General features: G+C 35.1%; 1 protein-coding gene across 3 annotated transcripts; it reads right to left on the reverse strand.

The window, feature by feature from the left end:
* Positions 1-1,148: 1,148 nt before the first annotated feature.
* On the reverse strand, positions 1,149-20,012 carry LOC140137576 (putative mitochondrial transporter UCP3). 3 transcript variants are annotated; one of them, XM_072159296.1, is made up of 7 exons: positions 19,882-20,012; positions 7,577-7,750; positions 6,760-7,023; positions 5,976-6,222; positions 5,373-5,582; positions 4,694-4,976; positions 1,149-4,425 (listed from the first exon to the last, which is right to left on the reverse strand). In XM_072159296.1, the coding sequence occupies exons 3-7, from the start codon at positions 6,883-6,885 to the stop codon at positions 4,320-4,322; spliced, it is 972 nt and encodes a 323-aa protein (XP_072015397.1). In that variant the 5' UTR covers positions 6,886-7,023; positions 7,577-7,750; positions 19,882-20,012; the 3' UTR covers positions 1,149-4,319. The 3 variants fall into 3 exon arrangements, with proteins under 3 accessions (XP_072015397.1, XP_072015398.1, XP_072015399.1); XM_072159297.1 differs by lacking the exon at positions 19,882-20,012 and adding an exon at positions 9,082-9,257; XM_072159298.1 differs by lacking the exons at positions 7,577-7,750; positions 19,882-20,012 and having other exon boundaries at positions 5,976-6,259; positions 6,760-6,882.
* Positions 20,013-20,318: the final 306 nt, after the last annotated feature.

The raw sequence follows: 20,318 nt of genomic DNA on the forward strand, positions 1-20,318 counted from the left end.
TACCCAAGAATTGTACTGAACAATGTTCAGAAGAGGTAATTTCTACTGTTGTATTATGTACAATTTCTAATGGTCTACTTGGCAATTATTTCTAAGATTATGTAGCATAATGTACAAGAAATTTTCTAGTGTTTTAGAAAGTTTTTATGCCAACATAGAAGGAGAACATATGTGATTCTATGTTGGCATAGTGCTTTGTGGCAGTAAACATACTACATTTAAAATCAACAAAGCCACACGTACAGTTATTAGAACAAGTATTACAATATGTATTAAGTAACTAATTACCCCCCCCCCTTAATTAACACACACATATACAGCATAGGCTAGATATAATTCAGAGGTTTCTTACAATCTATGCCAACATCAGTTAAATTGAGTCACTCACAGAGTGATTTTGATTGATTTTACTGGCATACACATATCAATATAGAATTGGCGTAAAACTCTCTGAAATAACATCTTTTGAGGTCACATCGCCATTTTATAAGGGCAGTAATTGCCAATGCCAATAACTGGGGATATCAAAATAATGATCTCTAAAACTAGTATTGACACCAGCATACAACACACACATATAGTTCAGTTTTCAACAGTTTACTTTGTTTTGCAAGTCTTTTCTATTTTTTCCTGTTTTATCCAAACAAATCACATAATAGGAAAATAGTTCAAAGAACAATAACGTATGTACACCAATATTTCAGTACATATTTGTAGTTCTAGAATTATAATTAATTAATATACATTGTATACAAAAATATCTTTTTCTTTTTGTTATAACTCTAGAACTTGAAAGATTTACTGAAATATTTTTTCCTTGACAATTTTCCTATTAAATATGTTTTGTTTTGATAAAACAAGAGCCAAATGTAAGAAAACTTACAAAATAAAGGTCAAACTGTTGAAGACTTGGATACGACAATGTTCTAAAATTAGTTTCACCTTAGTATTTCAAAACAGATTGTTTTGATATAGATCACACATCTACACAGATTGCAAGACTTTCAGACAAACTAACTTGTTATAGTTTCATCTTTTATATATATATACATCTACAATATCGATTGCTTGGAGCGCACAAAAGCTAACTTCATTGGCTGCCATGTGTACAAAAGGGTTTATCGCCAGGTTAAAACCAAGGCAGTTAGTTAACTCTTTTGTCCTTCAGGCAGCTAATGTAGTTAGGTTTTGTGCGCTCCAAGCAGTTAATATTTTAAGATTTTTTGAATCACATTTTTTGACAGACAATTTTGATATGGTCTATGTATCTATCTCCAGTCACCGTCACTAGCTTTGAAGTTCAGCTTGTGCTGCGTTGGCTTCGCGTGGTTTCTTGCGTGTACATAGGCACAAAGTAATGAAAAGCTAACGCAGAACACGCTGAACTTCAAAGCTAGTGCCGGTGATTAAAGGTAGATATATGGACTATATTATACAGTCATAATTATTTCAAACACTTTGTTTCAAGCAGGTAAGTTCAGAATACACATGTACAAAACAAAAAATAGAAAAGTTTGCATTTTGCATCAAGTGCTCAGACCTTGACGGTCAAGACATGAAATATGTATAGATCACAAAATAAATTCCGACTAGTATCATATCGCATGATACATAAAACAAGAATATTTCACATACAAGGAACCCAATTTGACCAAAAAAGATACAAATTTGTGCAACATTTTAAAATATATATTTGAAAGACACCACAAAGTTCCACTATTTCATCACTTGTCGTATCTTATATAAATCTATTACTCGCTTTCTTATGCTGCGATGGTATAATTTTATAATTGGTCCATAATTTTGGTTTTGTTGAATAGAATGTCATCTTTTTAGGTCAAAATGGGTTTTCGTGTAGTTTGATATTCGTGCTACTTATTTGTAACACTCCATTGGTGCTAAACTTGATGATAATTGTTAATACACAAACAGTGTTGTTAGTAAGAAATTGTTTTGATAAAAACTGTATTAGTTGGTATGATATAAATGACAAAAATGCAACTTATACTAAATTTAAATATGAACAAGTTAAATAAATGTAAGAAACAGTTGGGGTTAAACCTTATATATGCACTAATATCACACACAATTGGAAATTAAATGAATGGGAACGATAAAACAAGATTAATTGTATGTAAGTTTTGCATCTTTTTGCATTGCATTGCTTTACAAAAGCAAATTAAATCAATTGTGTTATTATTTTTCTTTCATATATATACTTAAAAATCTTCACATGTAACTCATAAATTGAACTTTCAGTTAATCATTCAAATATTCAAAATACATAAAAATGCTTCTACACCACACTTCACCCAGACACATCAGGTTTTAAGCTTTTATCATCATTACTCAACTTTTTGTGCGACGTGCAAATTTGCATCTTTTTACAACTACTTAAACTCTCAAGCATGAAAATACCCACATAATCAAGTATTAAATTCATTCTTCATGCTTGGAAGTTTGAACTAATAAAAGCTTAAAACTTGTGTATACTGGTAATAAAATTTGCATGTGAATCATTTTCCCTATATTGAAAACCTTATGTCATGTGAAGCATTATTTTCGGCAAACTACTGAAAAAGTAGTAATTTTTATTCGTAATTTTTTCACCTTGCCAATTTTGAACTACGCTTGAGTTTGAGTTGTCTTACATAGACCTAAAATATAACATAAAAATACCATAAAACCCCGTTTACAAGCATATATAGTGTCTTTGATGAAAGATAAATTAATATGATACATGCGTAAATATGCCAATTAATAGATTGGTCTTACAATAATACTTGTTTGTATGTGCTTGGATCTATAATTTATTTGCTCTAATTCCATAATGGTGCCTGGATTAATTTAGCTTTTATCAGAAGCACTCTATATGCTTGCAGACAAGGTTTTACAGTATCCATTTCAGCTGTATTTATTTTTGTGTTAGCTGCATTGAGCTTGAAAATTAATTTTGCACGAAAAATGTGCACTTTTTCAGATTTCTTATTTTTGATTTCTCAAATGCAATTGAAATGCTAGAATATCATGTGTCAATTATTTTGTTGATACTTGTTACCTAAGAACTTATTTGTGCATAAAGACTGCGAGGTATGCCTAATGCAAGCACAGCAAATCTGATAAGTGGTTAAGTTTCTAGACATAACTACTTCAAAAATGCCCAGTTTGTTAGTACATATTGAATCTCAAGATCATTCAACCCCACAAGTCACTGTGGTTTAATCTTCAACACACTACTGACAACACAATGTGTTAAAGATGTTGGGTTGAGTGATCATACCACTATCTGAATACAATCAGACAGTTACATAACTTTAAAGAGTGATAAAGTTCACATTATGCAATCAATGCCTTCCACATGATACACCAAGGGTTATTTGCCAACTGGGTTACCATTTTACCCGCTCTATCATATTTACATAATACATGGCAAAGTTGCTACATATGATTAAGTTATTATCACTGTGACAAGCATTGATGCATACTGTGTTTAGGTGGTTGAGAGGTACTATCTCAACTGCAGTACAAAATTAATGTTTAATTATGCTACAAATTATTTGAAACAAGTAACGAGAGTGTCAAATCCCAACATTGGCTTAATTATTAACCCTATGAGAACTACCTGCCTATTGGTCAAAAAGAAGTTTTCATTATCAAATGGACCAATCAGCAACATAATAACATTGTTAGAATAATTTTACCATGCCAAAAAAATTGGGATGAATTATTTGCAAAGCTCCATTCTGATTGGTGATTAAAGTGAAGATATTACACAATTGACCAATCAGAGGCAATGTTAGATCGGCAGGTAGTGCTCAGGGGGTTAAACATGTTTCCATCTGTGTTCACCTGGAATTGGTGAGTCAAAGTTGGGACATGAAGCACCCTGCTTTCCTGTTAAACATTAACAGGGCACAGTAATATTGATAAAACAAAATCAGAAGAATCAAATTCGCACCCTGTTGAAAAGTATAATGTTCATAGGTCACCTCCTCTCTGGGAAGCGAACCCATTTCCTCCTTACAACCAACACCTCCAATGCTTGGTTCCTCATCCAGATACTGAACAAGCGTTGATGAGTAACATCATAGATAAGCAAGAAAGCCGATTTGTACAGCTTTTTTATAAGCTTACTCACAGCTACTTTATTGAACAACCACCAAATACAAGACTATATAGAATTGCTTTCTTTGAACGACACTTCTTATGTACAGACAAAGCAACCAGCCTGCTGAATTTGTAGGCGCAATTCATGCAACCTATTCGACCGTTCAATATGAGTTTTTTTCTGATGAAAGTTCTGAATTCAGAATTTCTTTTTACTGAACTTGCCGCGTGGCCATAACTGCCACTCTCTTCAGCTGCTCAAAGGTGACGAACATAACGATGTTCCACGCACCGAGACGGATGAAGTTGGGAGTGAATCTGTAACAAGAAAAAAATAAAAAGATACCGGTAGTTTGAATTAATTAGTCTCAATTCACAGTGATGTTTTTCTCATTTATAAAAAAGGTTCTTTTTGCATGCTTTTTTGGAGTCTTACAAATCCTGCCACAATTTCTTTGCTTGGTCTGGCATCGGTTGGATTGATCATGATATCCCATCAATTTTGCACATGGTAAAGATTCTTTAACTTCAGATTGAGGATACAGTATGTATATGGTGTATTATTTTATTCCACAGTGATGCTTACCCTTTGTAGAATGCTACTGGTCCTCCTTCTTTGAACATTTTCATAGCACAGTCGATGGCGCTCTTGTACTGTCCTGATTTGGAATTCATGTATCTTGTCTTGACGACATCTACCGGGGATGCGACGCAGGTGGTGACGAATCCAGCTCCAAACGCAGAGACTACATGGAGGGGGAACAGATCTCTCATGTATCCCGAGCGGAGGATGCGTTCTTTGATCATGCCGTATGCTACGAGTTCGCTGGCGTTTACAATGGCATTTCGTGAGATGTTTGGCATGATACCTGGAGAAAATGACAAACATGGAAATTCAACAAAATTAGTCGATCAACATCAATTAAACTAAGATGCATGAACTATTTTAAGTTCTTTTATATCATTTTATTTCTGAAGATAAAACTGAAAGATGAACAAATTTAGTGGTTTGAAGCAGTGCATGTATTTCAATGTAGTATTGGCTTTAAAAGTTTATACATTACCAGTACAGTTAGAAAATGAAAATTTAATCATAGAAATTGTTTTTCTTTCATAAATGCATGACCAACCATACACTGCCATTGCCATAGCAAAGTAATTTCTTTGTAGAAAATGTATCTAGCTAGGACTTGGAAAAAATGTTTGTTAGCCTGGAAGAAAAATAATTTCCCTGGAATTTTATTTCCAGATCCGAACCAACATACCTTTCCAGAGTCCTGCAACGCCTTCAAATTTGGCAATACTTCTGTAGGCATCCAAAGCACCGTTATACCTGATGGCTCCAACAGCCCCGACGTTGACTTGAGCTTGCATGCGCACTTTGACGACATCTGTTGGCTGAGCGCATGTTACTGCGAGGGCGCCAGTGGTAATACCTGCTGCAATTTTGATGAAGATTGCAGGTCCATGGTATCCTATAGTCAAAGAAAAACAACATAGAAATGCTCATTAATTTCAAATCACATTTTTTTAAACAGCCAGGCATTACCCTGATCAGAACTGGCTGTGAGGTCTTTGTCCTCACCTGCATCTACCCCACAATTCAAATGTAGTAATGGAGAGAGCAGGTAATTGCATATGAATTTTGCCTGCAACAGGATCGAACCAGGAACCTCTCGCACCCGAGTCAAAGACCTTAACCATTGGATCACACCGCTCTCTATTTGTTTTTTGGATGGTAAGCACTGTGAGGTTCATGGAACTCCCATTTTCAATAATATTTCCAACATGTGCAAGCAAGTGTCAAATTTCTAATAGAAAAAATTAAACATATTCAATAAAAGAGTGAAAAATTGTTAGTTACTTACCATTTCTTTTTGCCTTTTCAGTGTAAATCTGACTGACGGTATCATAGCAACCAATTCTAACTGCACAGAAGCACATTTGTCTCTGAAGACCTGGTACCAGTCCATTGTAGAGGCTCTTAGCTCCCTCCTGACGTGTGATGGTAGCGATGGTGCCAAAGACGCCCTGATATTTAAATTGCGCCCTCTGTTTGGCCTTGCTTAAATGTTGCATGGAGTTCTTCTTCTTCTGCGTACTCTCTCCTTGTATCTAAGTAATGTAAACATGTAAAAAACATGTTTGTTGGCTATTATAGCCATTGAGGGGAAAAGGAAATTTTGTAGAAAAAACTTATTTAGTAAAGTTTGAATTTGTTTTTCTACTGAATCCTAACAATTGGGTGAAGTTGTGACTTCATTAATGTTTGCTCTTTCTTCTAAAATATAATCCCATATCTGAATAGCTCACCACTACAGAAGCTGGCACTTGGTCAAAGAGGAAGCCCCATCAGTGCATTTCTTCTGGGGTGAACCAAACATGCCTGGTTATCAAATTAATCAGTGATCAGGTTATCTCTGAATTTGTCAGGGAGTAATTGATGCAAAAACATTAAAACATCAATTAGCACCTGTCAAATTCAGAGATAACATTGTCACTGATTAATTTGATAACCAGGCAGGTTTGATTCACCCAGAAGAACTGCTCTGGCGGGGCTTCTTCTTTAAATGGTCCTACTACATGTAGATCAGTACCATACATGCATATAGTTCATAATCTGAAATCACAAAGTTATTTTCAATAGCTTACCTGTAATCTGACTTTGGCAGTGTCCAATGGGAAGGTGAGCAAGTCTGCGATACACCCTGCGCTGCCTGCTGCGATGACCTTTGCCCCTAGAGTCGGGGTGATGTCTGATGGCGTTAATCCAACCATGGTTATTGAGTTGTTGATGATTGGTCAGTCCGAATATAGCGGAAATGATGAATTTTTTTGTAGTAGTAGTAGTTTTGGAACACAAGGATGTTTGTGAAAGGTCATCCGAAACCTTAGGAATTGGAATATTGCACTGATCTGAAATGACAGAAACAAAATATAACATTGAAAATTAAAATATTTAAAAATAAATTCAACGAAAGCTGTTATCAACATATCAAATTCCAATTTAGTTATTCAAAAATTATTTCAAACTATTTCCTAGAGATCAAATCCTGTATCAAATAAAGAAAGTTTTTTGTGTGTTTAATTTGAATATAATTTTGGCTGAATCGAAACAAAATAATATGAACCTCACCATGTTCATAGTATTAACTGCATTGTGCATAAAAAAAATTGTGGATGCGTATCATGTGTGTAATTAAGACACAGCTAGCATATTAAGGTTGTAATTAGAAGCGCACAGTAATTAATCTTGTAATTACTTTTTGTTTTAATTAACAGCAGATGTTCATATGCCATGATCAAAATTAATTAAATATTTCAATACATCAAACTAGAGTGGCAAGTTTTCCATTTTCTAAAATATGTCAAATTTCTTGTTTGAAGATTCTAGTGAAATCTGAAGATTAAATTTTGGTTCTAGAAACACTATGTAAACATAAAAAATATTTAAAATCATCATACTCACCAATAAATAAGTAAAAAAGATATAAAAATATTCTTAGTTGTGTTGATTAAATATCGATGTGCCGTTTTCCCTGTATTCCTCTTTCTTACTTCTGTGTTGTTGATGTATACTTGATCGTATCTGAGGGTAGCCCATGAGGTAGTTTAATGTGGTTGTGGTGGGAGAAAATATCATCTGAAAAGAGACAAATAAACAAAAAAATATGAACGCTATGGATAAATCAGATACCATTCGGTGATTGAAATTGGCATAATATAAATCATTTCAAACAAAATAAATCTGTCCAGTATCGGCAAATCTGTGATTTTTACTTTTGATGGAATTGCTTCTGTGATGTTTCTCAATGAATAAACAATTTTGAAGTTAGTGAATTCAACTTCCCCGCATCCACAATGTTTTTGAATGAAAATTTCTATATCAATAATTCCTCCACAAGATGAAACTTTTGATATTGTACTGAAGTTAAACTTTGGAAGGGATTGTAGATATTTCATCTTTAATGGCATTGGTCCATATATTGATAACAATGAGTACTGTCCAGTTCCAGTTAGATTTTTCTGCGTAAAGTCAATCTGAAAATCAATAGCTAGTTAGTACAATTAAATAAATCAATTATTTTTTCTTTCTAAATCATTATCGGTCAATGCATTGCTTAATGGCTAGATACGGTACATAACCTTCCACTCCTTTTTGAATTTTTTTTTTGACAATGACTTTAATATGCTCAAAATGCAAATTGAGGAGCGATTGCCAAATAGGGTGCAACTCTACTAGTCTTATTACAAGACTGCCCTACCCCAACCCTAAACCCTAACCCAAAACTCCATAAATGAGGACTGGACTCAAGTCTAGCAAGTTGCACCCTATTCGGGTAATTGTACCCAAATAAAGCCAGTCACATCTATAAGCTCCTCCATGATTGGCTAAAAAGTTAGATCTCAATGTTCTGTGTGTGCTCACTGTGAATAGAAAACCGGTTCGTTCCAGTTCACCATGTGCTCGTATGTGTTGCAGACAGAAACCTCTTGCATCATCCTGTGGTTTGTCATGGCAACAAAGCTCAGGGAAGTGAGAGTACATCTATAATTTTACTTCCCAGGTTCAATGAACTCAGGAAAGACTTGAAAATTACTTTAAAAATATTCAAAGAATTAGGAAGAATAAAAAGGAAATAAAAATATATCCAAAACCAACTTCAAGTAACAAAATTTTCCTTACAACCAAGCATACTCTGAAGATTAAAACAAAAGAAAGAAAGAAATAAAGAAGGAAAGCAAAAACTACAAATCAGGAGTCACATCAAATGTTGTTTTGTCACACAAACTTGGCAAAGTTTTAAACGAAAAGAAGAATCCACAAAACAAGATTTTATTCAAATGCTAAGACTAAAACGAAATGATGAAAGAAATGAAAGTACCGGTACAAAATGTTTCGAGTTGAACAATCACAAGCTATAAATTTTTTTTGTTAATCCAATAAAAAACAACTGAGAAATAATAACTTACCACTATAAAACTGTATTCCAAATATATGGTCACAATATGGACCTAAATCCTTAAGAAAATCCAAGGAAGACTATAATTCACTGAAACTCATACCAGCAAAAGGCTGATCAATTGTATGGTAATTCTCTGTGCCGCTTCACTGTGCACAACCTCTCTATAGCAATAGCTTTGATAAACTGGCATGTTGCTGGGCTCTGTGCTGTATTTATAGATTATTTGTGACTCACAGCTTGGATGACGCAAGATCTCACCATAACTGGTTGTCGCCCAGTCGCCCACTATGATCACCTGATCACCATGTTGTACGTAAATTGAACTTGTGACCATGTATTATAATAAGTAGAACATTGTATGAATGTCTTTGGAAAATGTTTGAATGGACTAGAATCATGAATGGCCCCATATAATTAATTAAGGAGGGCAAAAGTTCATTTCAATAATCAATTAGAACAAAGAGATCCAAATTAATTTAAAAATTGGATTTTGTGAGTTCCAAGATAAAAATTGTATAATGCCAGCTCAGTACTCATGTTGACATATTAAAATCAATTGCACATTGTCCGCTCTGTGATCATTTTTGTATCATAACTAAATAATTCACAATAACAAAACCTGATTGAATTTACATGAAAATTGCTGCTTAGATGAATAAACACAAAAAGGTAAATACCCCTATGACCAAATATAGAGCTAACAGGATCAAGATGACTGGACAAAAGTTTTATCACAACAGAGAACAGGAAAAAGGAAAAAGTGCTGCAAGTAACTTTTTGTGTCACCCTTTTGACGTCAATAAATGCCAAGATACAATAGGCAAAATTATTTCGTTCTCATTATTTGACACTTGAAAACTGAGTGACTTTCTAAAAATATCTGTTTCCCTATTTGACCACCCAAGCGTGACCAGGTAAACATGAACAAAAATATCCAGATTGGGTGGGTCACAGGTATTCAGTATCCTATGATGTGGGGTGGGGGATCCCAATTGCTCTTACCAGACAGGCCAGGTCAAAAATGGGCTAAAAGGAAGACAAATTGTGGCCTGAAACCAGTGGTGGTGCTACAGTGAGGGGTGGGGAGGAAGGGGGGGTGTAAAAACCCAAATCACAAAAATGTCCACTTTTTGCAGCAAGTTTGATATAAAATTGGACGGATTGAGTGTGATACCTGAATTTATCGGTGAGCTAGAGTTTTCAAATATCATGCGAGGCGAAAGTCGAGCGTGATATTTGAAAACTCTAGCGAAATAAATTCAGGTATCATGAGAAAGTATCCGTCCAATTTTATCATTATTATGTCTTCAGAATCTTTTTTTTGGTCAAAAACATGATTTTTAGTTAAAAAAACATGATTTTTGGTCAAAAATGCAACTCTTGGTCAAAAATGATTTTTGACATGATTTTTAGTCAATTAAGGTGATTTTTGTCAAAAATATGATTTTTGATCGAAAATGTGATTTTTGGTCAAAAATATAATTTTTGGTCAAAAATGTGATTTTTGGTCAAAAATGTAATTTTTAATCAAAAATGTACTTTTTGATCAAAAATGTGATTTTTGGTCAAAAATGTGATTTTTGGTCACAAATGTATTTTTTGGTCAAAAATGCGATTTTGGGTCATGGCTTGTCACATTTACAAGAAAAAATCACACCAAAAGAGACTTTTACGCATGAAGTATAATGAACTATGCACTCTTATGAAGAGGCTACAGATATGAAAAAACCCTGTAGCTCCAGGTGACCGATACACAATTTTATCAGACAGCCAGGTTATGTACAAAGTATAGGAGCCAAGATTCTGAAGACATAATAATGTGCAAAATTGGTTGATTTCCCACCTTTACCCTCCCCTCCCCCCGAAAAATTCTTGGCGCCGCCACTGCCTGTAACTGAACCAAAGGAAAATACACAACTTATGGTCATCTTTGACCTTTTGTTTTGACCTGAGGTTGCCCCCAGTCAGTACACCACTGCTTCCCCCCCCCCCTTGAAACCATCAGAAATCCTGTGTTGACAACCAAATATTGAAATAGGCCTATACAAATTATTTTACCAACCCCAACCCCATTTTTACTTTCATATAAGAACTATTTTGGGAATGTTTGCCTAACACCAATGTTTGCCCTTTAAATAATGTCATAGATGAAGGACCAGATGTAATTCAATAACATAACAAATACAAATGCCAAGTCACATGACCTAAGGTATTCACTCACTGTGTGCATTAGTACTCAGATTACATTTACATATAATAGTATAACAGCTGTAGCCAATCAGAAGGCACCATTTGGACACACCCATGTCGAGCCCACGTCAAGCCTCTTAGGTAAATAATACAATTCTTACAATACAATAGCCAAAATGATTTTATTCTCATTTGTTTAACACTTGAAAATTTTTCATGCGCTGACAAATACTTGATCTAAGAGGATTTTCATGACATACTTTTCCACTTCACCAGGTAACCATTGCAAAAACATGAGAACAAAATAAAAGCGGTGGGTCAGATGAGAATAGGTACAGTACTTAGGCCTACAACCATTCAGCTTCCCCCCCCCCCCCATCACCACCACCACTTATTAATAAACCCATCAGAAATCCTGGATTGACAACCAAATTTTACAATCCCCTTGTTTAGCTCCCTTTTTTCTTTTCCTTCATGATGTATAAACAAATATTTTGTGAATGTTTCCTGGCACCATTATTTGCCCTTAAATTGAATATCATCACAGATGACGTACCAGATTAACGTTGATATTTAAGCCAAGTCACAAGACCCAGGGTATTCACTGTGTGCATTGGAGCTCAGATTACATTTACATAAGCACCCCAGCACGACAGCAGCAGCCAATCAGAAACCTCCATTCAGACACACCCACGTCGAGCCCACGTCAAGCCTCTCTGGTAAATAACACAATTCTGGCTACCTTCCAAGTTGCCCTTTAAATTTTTGCAGTGTCACAGCATCACAGGCTGCTGCTGGCAATTTCGAGCAGGATATAGGACCGGATTATTAATAATAGAAAATTAATCAATACATTTAACAGCTCCAGCAGCTGTTATGAATTAATAAAACAATCATCAAGATCATGTACAATTATATTTTCATTCCAAATCATTTTTTGAGCTCATTTTCAGCTTTATACATTTTGTTTTTAAGGCTCATATATCTTTTAAACTTTGTAATTGTACATGGGTAGAGTTTTTTGTGTTTTGGGCTACAATTAATAAGTCAAAAAATAAAGAAACATAATAATTTAAATCACCCACTATAAGCAACAAAAATGTCCTTATAAATGATAATTTTATAACCATATGCATCTCCAAAATAAATGAGCTTAAAAGATGATGTACTTTTTCAACAACTGGCATGTTTTGATGCTGCACTATCTATGGTCACCTTCTGGATGTGGTCAGCCTAAAAAGCCCATTTGCAGATAACAGGGGTCTGTGTAACTTAAAGGGGCTTTCAGCAATCTGCTGATGACCAACAAAATCTGCAAAATTTTCTTTAGTCATTCAAAAATGTTTTATATATCAGGAAAAAATCCTTAAAATCATTTTCTTTATCAGAAATATCAACAAAATGAAGAAAACTGACCAGTTAAAGTAACCATGATCTTTGAGATCAGGTCTCCTGTTCAGATTTCCATGTGTATAAATGTGCCCAGGCAGTGATGTTACTGACGTAGCCAGGATATTAGAAGGGATGGGGACAAAGACAATTTGTTGTCCCCAGTTGTCAATTTGTTGTCCTGTTTTTAGTCATTTTAATAACATTTTACTCTTTGTTGTCCCATTTTATCCCTGAAAAAATTCTGCGAGGGGAAACACCCCTGGCTCCCCCACTGCCCATGCATTAAGAATTAATTATTGACATGAAAAGCAAAGCAATAGCATTCTAAAATGGCAAAAATATTTGACATATATGTGGGGAATATTGTAGTATAGGATTGACAGATCTCAAAATGACCCTTTATTAGACTTCAAAATAAAAACAGGAATAAAGATCTTGGATTAGTAATCTCAAACTTCCTGATCAATTGAAATCCAGGGACGATAAATTTAATTCACTGTCTCTCAGGAAGTTTTGACCACATGTGACTATTTCGCTTATTGACATTAAAAAGTGTTCAGCCCAAATCTTGGGTTCAGTCATCAGAAAGTTGCCCAATTTTTCTCTTAGCCATTGATTTTTACAGGACAGCAAGCAACCAAAAGTTGCAGAAGCAAATGTTGAACAATCACCAAAAGTTTTTCTTAAACATTGGTTTATACCGTACAAGAATTGCCAAAGTCAAGTCCGATGTATTATATACTCCACTTCGCGACCGTAATTTCGCAGGCCGCGAAGTAATTTGAGCTAAAATTTTAGGAAATTCCTTCGCGGAACAGGTTTCTTTGCTTCGCGGAACATGTTTCTTCGCTTCGCGGAGAGTTGGATTTGGTTCAAATTTTGGGGGGTAGGCCAGCGAAGTTTCTATATGAAAGCACAGAGCGGGCAACAATTCTTCGCGATACTCTGCGATATTTTGATGAAGTATACATGAATGCCTTCGCGCGAAGCTGCAAATTAATTTTTTCATCACAACTTCTCGCGAAGTGGAGTATACATTGAACTTCATACAGGAAGTCTTCAGCTATCACCCAATTGGGCTATTTACATTGCTATTTAATCATGTCCCTAACTTCCTGAAACCCTTTATGGTCATCAATCAATATACTGTCCGAGGCTATCATGGGAAATTTTGACGATGACTAGCAGTTACATTTGCTATTGGCAGTTTACTGGGCACACGCCCAACATTTGAAATACATGTGAATTGTTATTATTTGCTTGATTTCACTCAGCCCATGACATAACTTTGATCAATATAATATTGCAAATCAATAACATTACAAAATACTCTTCAATGCAGTAAAGTGGAGAACTTTCCTGTTTAATGTTTACCAAAACAGAATTCTTATCAGGGAATATTCCCTACCGTTGGCCCCAGGCAGGGTCAAAACTGCCCAGGGGGCACATCAAAAATTTTTGGTGGGTATGTTCCCCCTGAAATTTTGAGGTGGTGGGTCTTTGGGAGCTGACGGGGTACCGATAAAAGGTAGTCCATACAGGACCAACGCAATATTTAGCACCATCATCAACGCCGTCAGGCGTTGGTCCTGCAAACCGTTCGCTACCCCCAGCAGTGCACCCTCATTATAATAAACAGTGACCAAAACCAAACCAGTCGATAAGTTACGTCATGAATCCAAATATGGGAAATAGTCCCGCCCATCATTCGGGCCATCATTCAACCGCATCTATTACATAACTGGGACTCTCAAGTCATCTCAAGTACTTGGTATCCCAATCGATTGATTTTGATAATGCAATCAAAGCAATACAAACTTTTGAGGTCGCTTACCAGTGCATGGAAGTAGTAGATATCTACTATTTTCCATGACCAGTGTAAATCGGGCTGGTATGAATTAAATGCGAGTTTTTTGTTGCTATATCAGTGCAGAGATAATGTAGGCCTAATCAGTGTTAACAAAAAGTCATTTGTATGATTCTAGGTTTGTTTTCTTTTTTTAATTTAATATTGTCACATTTGTCGATAGGCCTAACGTGATACCATTAAAAAAGCCCGGTAAAAAGCTAAAAGAACATCAATTCTACACACCGTTTATTTGGAACTGAACTTTGATTTATTAAAGTCATAATGTACGATCTTATAATATGAATTTGGTTAATTTTTTTCAAACCTGATTTTATGGCATATTTGTAATGTATACACATGTCACAACTTGCATTTAAATGGAATCAGCCAAATTTGTTGTGTTTGTAGGTAAACAGAGCAAAGTTCGACATAAAGTCATAATTCAAGAATTATGACTTTATAGAACTGCGTGTTAAACAACCAAAATAACAAACAGTGTTTACCTCGTTATTTCAGTTCAAAATGGACAGAAGCCATTCCCGATAATTAGGGCCTATTACTGGTATTATTTCAGCATTTTGAATATATAATGACAAATTAAAAATTTGAAGAAATCGTACATTAACCCTTTAACACCAAACTGGAAATAACAGAGTGAGTAAAATAAAATAAAAGGCGATACCACTCACAAGTAGGCCTACTGTTGAATGTGTTGATATTTCAAATGCATAAAAAAAAAAAAGGAACGGAAAAAAATCACAGTATATTTCTTTAATCTCGAAGGCATGAAAGGGCCTGTGATTACTATTTGAATTTAGGGTTTTGATTTAAACTATTTTAATATCAAATCTTTAAAAAAAAAACATGGTCTTCTCGTTTGAACCGAGGGGCATGGGATTCATCACTTTTAACTACGTCATTCACGGGCGGAGCTGAGGCAACGGCTCTCCGCTCCGTTGATAGTAATACTTTCCTGGTCTTTGTTTCATTTCAAAGTTACAAACAACTAAAGACAAGACAAGACAAAATTTTAAAAAGTGCACTGCTTTCATCGTTTTTCAATTTTTGGCAGCCGTCTGTTTGTATGAGGCGAGGTCAAAAAAGGAACACTGCAAAATCTAAATGTTTATAGGCCTAATTTGCCATATTTGGAAGAGATACAGTACTTAAAAAGCTAAGGAACGTTCATAAATACTTGGGGGCTGGAAAATTTTGATATCGGTATGTCAAAACTTTTTGACCCCCTACACATGTTAAACTTTTAGAACCACTTTTTTGGATCCTTTTTTGTATACACCAAAATATTTTGTACCCCACACCAAAATCACTAAAACACCCGTTTTAGGCCTACTTATGAATTCCAAGGGTCATAGGTCAAAAACCATAGGTCGCATAAAAAGGTTATGAGTGACGCTTTTGATCCAAACATCCATCTTATTAAACTGATACACTTTGCAAGATGTATATGTCAATTTTCAAAAAAAATCCCATATAAAACCTTGTTCTTTTGGTCAAAACTGAACAAAAACCACCAAAAAATGCCATTTTTTAAATTAAATGTATTGAATAAAGCGATGGTCTTTTTTTGCCTTATTCCAGGGTCCTAAAATAATGGAGAAAATTTGAACATCATTAAATGAAGAGTTTGGTTCCAAAAGGCATTAAGTCCAAAGACTGTTTTGTGGGATTTTTATTTGAAAATATTGAGTAGCAGTAACCTTGCCACTCTAATAACATTGGCGTAGTAGAATATATAGTTATAACAATAATATTTTGGCAAATAATTGCAAATCCCTTTAACTTCCCACGTGCGAAGAAGAAAAGGGCATCACGTGCAATGGCAGCCATTTTAAAACCTTGGATTTGACAATTTTAGGGGACAAATCTATTATTGAAAGAGAATAAGCCAGATGTGCAAACATATCCATTCCAATCGTTAAATGTCATTTAAACTTTAGAATGTAAAAATATTCCAGCAAAATGTTACACAAGGCAGCTATTGAACTAATGCCTTTTGGAAACAAACTCTTGAAATATTGTGTTAGTAAAGAAAGTGAATAGACCTACCTCACTTTAATAGGAATTGGACTAAACTACAAATCAAGTAAATGACTACATTTTATGGCGATGTCGACATTTTAAAGAAAATTAACACAAATTGGCGCTGACTGGAAAATAAAGCTCTTCCCATATCCTGTCGGAAAACCATGTCCATGTAAAATTTAGTTTATTGAAGCATGCAAAATAGCGGCGTCATCCATTTTTATAGTATTGTAAAACAAATAATAATAACTGAGGCCTAATGATAAAATGAAACGATGGCCACCCCCCCCCAAAAAAAAACCCCTGTATAATGTGCGCAACCTACAAAGTGAAGAACTTGAAAAAGAACATTTCAGTCCGAGTCACGGGTCAAATAATCGCCTAGTATCTTCTTAACCATTGATTTATATGGGACAGGAATAGAGGTTATCCATGTTCTATAAGCCGCATGTCCTATCAACGACTGCTATACCTTGTTTAGGACATTCTAAAGAAGTACCTGCTGCATGTGCAACCATGACTGTTTCAAAATAGCCCGCCAAAGTCATGCAGGTAACTCCGAGGTCGTGCATTGAATTAGTTTGAATGACGAATACTACGGGAACCAGTGCCTTTTGTTAGAAGTCACACATGAGTGAAGTGGATAACCTCTATTATCAAAAGTCCCGGGGAAAATCTTCAATAGTTTCCCAATTGAAGAGGACATAGATAAATTGAATGAATGAATGAATGGACATGATTATCGATATTGTTACGCATAATAGTGGTGTTAGATCCAAAGCTGGAAGCTAGTAGTTGGCAGGTGGAAGGCAAGTCTAATCTGATTGGCTAAATATCGTCAGTAGCTGTCAGTAGGCGTGGTTAGTCAGTTTGACATTTCCCTTGACTTTCCAAGGGAGGATATGTCGGATCTATAAGGACCAACGCCTGACGGCGTTGATTATAGTACTAAATATTGCGTTGGTCCTGTATGGACTAATAAAAGGGGGTCTTTTGGAGCTGCGAACAGTAAAAATCAAGGGTCTTTCTTGGCGTTTTGGTTGAAAATCGCCTGAAAAAAACCCCCAAAAATATGAGGAATGAGTAATTTTTGGGTCGTTTAGAGCTGAAATGATTAAAATCAAGGGTCTTTCGGAGCTGCAAAATCCAAAAAGGGGGGTCTTTCCGGGGGAACATACCCGCATGGTCATTTGTGTTGAGTGCCCCCCGGGCAAAACTGCCTGTCCAAATTTGACCAGGAAATTGTGACCAGGAAGTCTGAGAAAATCTTTAAGGTTGCCCACTTGGGGGGTTTGGCAACATGATTGTAGTTAGGCCATAGACCTTTGGTCATTCTTTTAGGAAAGTAATGCTATAATATCACCCTATCATGGAAGAAAGAGAGCGACTTATCTCTTTCTTACATGTACATGTACATGCATGATTAATAAATTATACGTTTACTTGTAGTAGCCCATTGTGTTTGACCTTTGTATTGTGTATGTGTCTTGTGCCACATACGATTACATAACATGTTGACTCATGAATGATGTGCTTGATTACTCCAGATTCCAAAGAAATGGAGCAAAATTTAGTAATTTTTTGAGATTGAAAAAAAATTCTGTTTTGGCAATAAACTGGCAATTAAATAAATAAATAATAAATAAATGTAATTAAAAAAATAAAATAAACAAATAATAAATATGTAAAATAAATAAATAAATAGGATAATTAATTAATTAAATAAATAAATAAATAAATAAATAAATAAATAAATAAATAAATAAATAAATAAATAAATAAATAAATAAATAAATAAATAAATAAATAAATAAATAAATAAATAATAAAATATGCAGTTTTACTTTTATTTTGGTATTTATGTTTTATTTTATAATTAATTATTAAAAATTAATGATGATATATAATTCTGTGGAGGGGGTAAATATACCCCCTCCACAGAATTTCAGACTGTTTTGGTGGTAAATATTCATTTACTTATTATTTGGTTATTTTATTTCATTCAACCTAACCATATGGGAATTCCAGTCTGTTTTTTTGTAGTCAACTGTTTTTTTAAATAAAATTTGGCTATTTTCAGAAACCCATACTACTCCATGGACTTCAAGATTTCTTCCTCAAAACATGTCTGGAATCCAGTTTTCTTTATCAAGTTTACATTGCACAGTGGCACCACCATGGAAGGGTTGGGGAGGGGGCAGAACTCTTGCCCCATTAAAAACTCAAAATGTCCACTATTTGCAGCAATTTTGTGGAAAATTGGTTGATTTTACCCTGGATGCCCCCCCCCCCCAAAAAAATCCTGGCACTGCCACTGCCACTTGCTTAGCAGTGTCCCAGATTTAATAAAAGTCAATATGAAGGAGTTATTAAAAAAGTGTCTATATTAAGGGGGTACTACACTCCTCGATAAATTTGTGTCTATTTTTGCATTTTTCTCAAGAACTAATAACACACTGGTAACAAAAGTTATGTATATTATTGGGGCAAGGAATCCAATTACTACACTGGAATTTCAGTGACCTAAGACAAGCGGTTTGTTTTTTATGATAAGAAATAAGGTACCGCAAGGATGTACCTCATTTTCTATCATATATACTGAACCGCCTGTTTTGAGTCACTGAAATTTCAGTGTAGTAATTGGATTCCTTGCCCCAATAATATACATAACATTTGTTACCAGTGTGTTATTAGTTTTTGAGAAAAATGCAAAAATAGTCACAAATTTACCACAGGGGTGTAGTACCCCCTTAAATTACTTTCAGGAGAAATGGTTTAATTTAGCCACCCCCCCCCCCCACTCCTTACCTAGGCCTAGCTGTCATTTCCCTTGAATCTCTTTTTAATAATTATCCTGCCTTGTAGCTTAGTTTCCATTTCTCCTATGCCGCTTCTCATTCCTATTGTTGTTTATAATTATGTACCCCCCCATCTCAAATACCACAGCAATCTGGATCTGGAAGATAATTTCAACACTTCCTGATTCTTGTATCTCTAAATTGGATCCCTTTAGCTTTGCAGCCATGAGAAACAGTTATAAAACATGCATAAAAATTTTACAATTAATATTTCTCACAATTTTATCAAGTACAGATTTATATTATTATAGCAATAATTTTTACAGAACTCAATAGGCCTACCACTTGCTTCAGCCAGTACTTTTCCAGACAAAGACTTGATGCATCATGGAAAGAGAGAAATCTTACACAATACCGACCGGATCTTGCTCAAATAAAAATATTCAATTTTTTTTGTGCTAAATACCAATATAAAAAAAATCATCTCATTCATACACTCATCTGTGATAAAAATGTAAAAAATTATATCTCTTACCTGAAATGTAACTCGGTAAAACAAAGGCTGCGAAGCTGGGTTTTGGAGAGAACAAAAAACACGTTTGGTCTATCTAACTTGTACTGCAGGAGTGCGAAAGTAATTGCGTCATCTCAAAAATCGAGACAGTGGCACCGTAATGCGCAGGACAAACAGCTGATTGCCAAGCCCCCAGACACACCACCAATTTTAACCAATCACAACGCTGGATTTGGGGGTGTGTCTACGTGTAACCAATAGCACAGATGTTGCTACGCGATGATGTCATACAACTGGACTTAATTTCAAGTGCAGACTGCATGAATCGCGATTTCTTGCATAGGGATAACAGAAATCGGCTGTGAAGGAGGCTATGAGCTGGACTGAGCTGGTTATTCGCTGGAACCCAGTAACTTTTTCGTCTCGCAAGATTTGCCACATGTTTTTTTATACCGGTT

Source organism: Amphiura filiformis, chromosome 17, assembly GCF_039555335.1.
Source record: "Amphiura filiformis chromosome 17, Afil_fr2py, whole genome shotgun sequence".
Classification (NCBI taxonomy): Eukaryota; Metazoa; Echinodermata; class Ophiuroidea; order Amphilepidida; family Amphiuridae; genus Amphiura; species Amphiura filiformis.